The sequence below is a fragment of the Mizuhopecten yessoensis genome, unplaced genomic scaffold, assembly GCF_002113885.1.
Source record: "Mizuhopecten yessoensis strain PY_sf001 unplaced genomic scaffold, ASM211388v2 scaffold10985, whole genome shotgun sequence".
Classification (NCBI taxonomy): domain Eukaryota; kingdom Metazoa; phylum Mollusca; class Bivalvia; order Pectinida; family Pectinidae; genus Mizuhopecten; species Mizuhopecten yessoensis.
The window spans coordinates 2,145,005-2,148,472 of record NW_018408820.1 but is presented as its reverse complement, the minus strand read 5'-3'; the positions used below and the strand labels follow the sequence as shown (position 1 = coordinate 2,148,472).

Here is a 3,468-nt window from a genome sequence, read left to right as displayed (position 1 = left end):
AAAGACAAATTGTTTGATACATTGATATAATATATGCTAATTCTTTTTTATTTGCTTTAACTGAAAAATACCAGTAAAACTGAAACCAGTCATGCCGTGGCGATAAAATGGTATGTCAGGACTGCACATGCAGGCAGCGGGTAAAAACTCTTATGTGTGCCGAACACACCCAGCAGGACACCCCAGCCGGTCACATTATACTGACAACGGGCGATAACCAGTCGCCTTCATCACAGAACGCTCAACTAAATGCTAACAGTTAGGCATTGTCAAGGCAGACTTTAGGAAAAAGAAAGTTGAGTACTCAAGTCGTCTCTTCATTCAGTCTTTTATTAATTGGAGATAACGGCAATTCTGCATTCTCAAAATAATGGCATAAGTTCAAAAAGTATATGGTAGTGTCAATCAGCATTTGATGATTTTAACAAAACAATAAAACGTTTATACAAAAGGGTAATATATAGTTACTATTAGTTAATCGATATTTAAAGATTTTTGTGAGAAGCATACAATAATACTGCCTTCGCTTTGTACGTCGTTATCGCCCAGTCGCCTGTTCTGTACATACCTTGAAGATATGATCGCTAGGAAACACATTTTGTAACACTCCTCCACCTGATTATCACAGTTATATTTGTTCAGCCAAGAACAATTCCCAATTCTGCATTGGTTGGCCATTAGTCGCCTCTTACGATCATGCAGTCGGATACAGCAAGCTTATTCTTTCCCGGAATCTGCATTTGTTTCGTTATCACATCTATTTCTGAATGTTTAAAAACTTCTTAAACGTTAATCGCTGATTTCAGTTCCATTGTTATGAGGGGCAACAGGGTCGTTAACATTAATTCCCACTGTTGTCATAGAATTCGAGTTAACCGGTGGTCTAATCAAGTTTGGCAACTGGTGTTGCCCGCTTACAGCTATCTCGCTTACGGTAACAGCTGCCCGCTGGTTGGTCGGACATTGTAAGTCCATTACGTGGGTATGTTCGGTGACCAGAAGCTGGTGCGCAGCAGTGGCCAAAATGGGCTGACGGGTACGGTCAGTGATGGCAAGTTCTCCATGCTGCTCGTTCGGTGCTTCATTGTTTTCATCTGTAGGATGATACAAGCCAACATTCATATAAGTCTGATCCCATGTTACGCGATCTGTAATGGCGATGCTCTCGCGTTCATTAATAAGGAAAGCTTGGCCCGTGATGACGAGTACACCTGGCGTGTTGGATGTGTCTTCACTAGGTATTGTATCAGACTGTTGGTTGTTGTCTGATACGTGGATAAGAACCAGTTCATTACGTGTAGATGCCACACGTTGATTATTATCCATGCCACTCTCATTATTGTCATAAACTGTCGGGCTATCAAGGCCAACCGCCGTATTTGTTTGATCCCGTGTCACGTGGTCTGTTATGGCAATCATCTCGCGCTCACTAGCATGAACATTTTGGCCTGTTATGACGAGTACACTAGTTCTGTTCGATGTGTCTTTACTAGGTATTTCGACTTGTTCCATGAATCGTTCGTTGTTGTCAGAAACGTTGGTAGAAACTAGTTCACAACGTGCAGATGCCATGCGGTCATCGCAATGATGTTGCCCACTGATGACTAACACACCGAGACCATTTATCACATTGTCGTCTGTTGATGCATTCACGTTTTCATTTAAATTCTGTGCATCGATCAGGCGTGATGGGTGTGAGGAAAAACGTTGATCTGAAATAACTAACTCGTGATTAGACCTTTCACCTCTACTTGATATATCCTCACGATTTCCTTCTTCGATTTCTCCTTTCCGTTGAACCTCTAATCCGTCTGTGTTTTCAGTGTCGGTATCCTGATTTGAAACATTTTCATTTGTGGGATGTCCATTGATTATACGCGTTTCCCGTGACCCAATTATTTGTCCACTAACAACAAGAGCATCTCGAGTCTGACCAGTTGCATTGTTGGCCGATATCACTTCTATTTGTCCAGTATCACGAAAGGTGATGCATCCGGTAAATATACATATGTTGTCTTCGTGACCGAGAAAGATGTCTTGCCAGTTTATATGTGGTGTAGCAGCAGTAGATGGCGAGCATTGCACTAACAACAGTGCTGTGACTAACATCGACTTAATCGGAAGATAAACTTTGAGCGGAAATGATTGGTGAACTGGTTTCTTCGGGTTTTTGTTATTACATTTCTCTTTCGTTTTGATTTCCTGTTGACGGCGGCTACTTGTACGAACGACAGTCCGTGATATTGATATAATTTTCGGAAGCTTGCTGGCATTTGGCATCAAGAAACTGTCTTTACTATCCGATTCAGTATTAAAACTATAATCTTCTTTAATATACTGCTGATTGGCTGCAGATTTTGTTTCACATATTTTGGATGAATCACCCGAGGTAATAAATGCAGATTTCAAAGTGGAATAAACAGGCCTTTCCAGTATTGCCATCGCTTTTATTTCTGAAAAAAACACCAACATATAGATAATGTGTGACTCTTTCAACATAAAACTGACAAAACGCATGATGCCGGAGGACTGTCAAATGGCGTGTGTTTGTGTTCACGAAGAGTTATCCCCCTTTACACACTCCGGACAACTTGACATCTAAATCTTTCACTGAATGTGATAATTGACAAACATGAATCATGTATTGTGGCATCTAATGTAATATAACATTTATTTATGTGAGTTTAATATCTATACATTTAATATTATTTGTAAAGCTAATTCAACAAACAACTTTCTTAAGGATACGGTCATTTATAATGTATAAGCTCAGTGCACACACTTACCTTGAATAGATATCGTGTCATGTGTTACCGTACAGGTCCTTTCTTAAACATACACCGGCTGGTAATTCCTCATGAAAGTCAGTTTCAGACTTGTCCTGTTCTATTAGTACATATCAAGTTAGTTCATGTAACTTCAAGCAGAAAGAGTTCTTGCAAAGCTGTGAATCACCACATGTTCTCTGTTCCGGGTAGACTGGCATATTAACCAGCCGGTATATAGTGTATATGCTGTTTACAACATCAGAGCGGTTAACAATGGGCGTGGTTTGGTTAAGCTGATCGATGATAGGTGGATACTTTCTGGATAGTACGTCAATCAAACTACCCTTTTAAGAAACTAAATACACCTAAGTCTCTAATCTATGCCGCGATAATAAAGCCATGGCTAATGGTGGTAATCAAGGACTTTCCACGAAACACCACACTGCACTATATAGTTTCTTTTAATTCTAAAAATTACAACGGGAAACGTTTAAACAGGTCATGTTTATTTACAACGACAGCATTTTGATAAATGCTGCCGGAATGATTTCTCTGAATCAATCAAATGTCGTATATTAAATTCCCCACCCGTGTGGTATGATACGCCAACTAGCTGAGCCGAAGCTTCCATCAGGTACTCTCTCTCAAATAATGACGCTATAAACATGCATGGATATTCACTGGTTGTCAGGACAATGTA

At 40.0% G+C, this 3,468-nt stretch overlaps 1 protein-coding gene across 1 annotated transcript; it reads right to left on the bottom strand.

Moving 5' to 3' along the window:
- Positions 1–321: 321 nt before the first annotated feature.
- Positions 322–2,969, bottom strand: LOC110464368. The gene is made up of 2 exons (XM_021519557.1): positions 2,787–2,969; positions 322–2,453 (listed from the first exon to the last, which is right to left on the bottom strand). Exon 2 carries the CDS (start codon positions 2,440–2,442, stop codon positions 790–792), a length of 1,653 nt encoding a protein of 550 aa, XP_021375232.1. The 5' UTR covers positions 2,443–2,453; positions 2,787–2,969; the 3' UTR covers positions 322–789.
- Between the last annotated feature and the right edge of the window lie 499 nt (positions 2,970–3,468).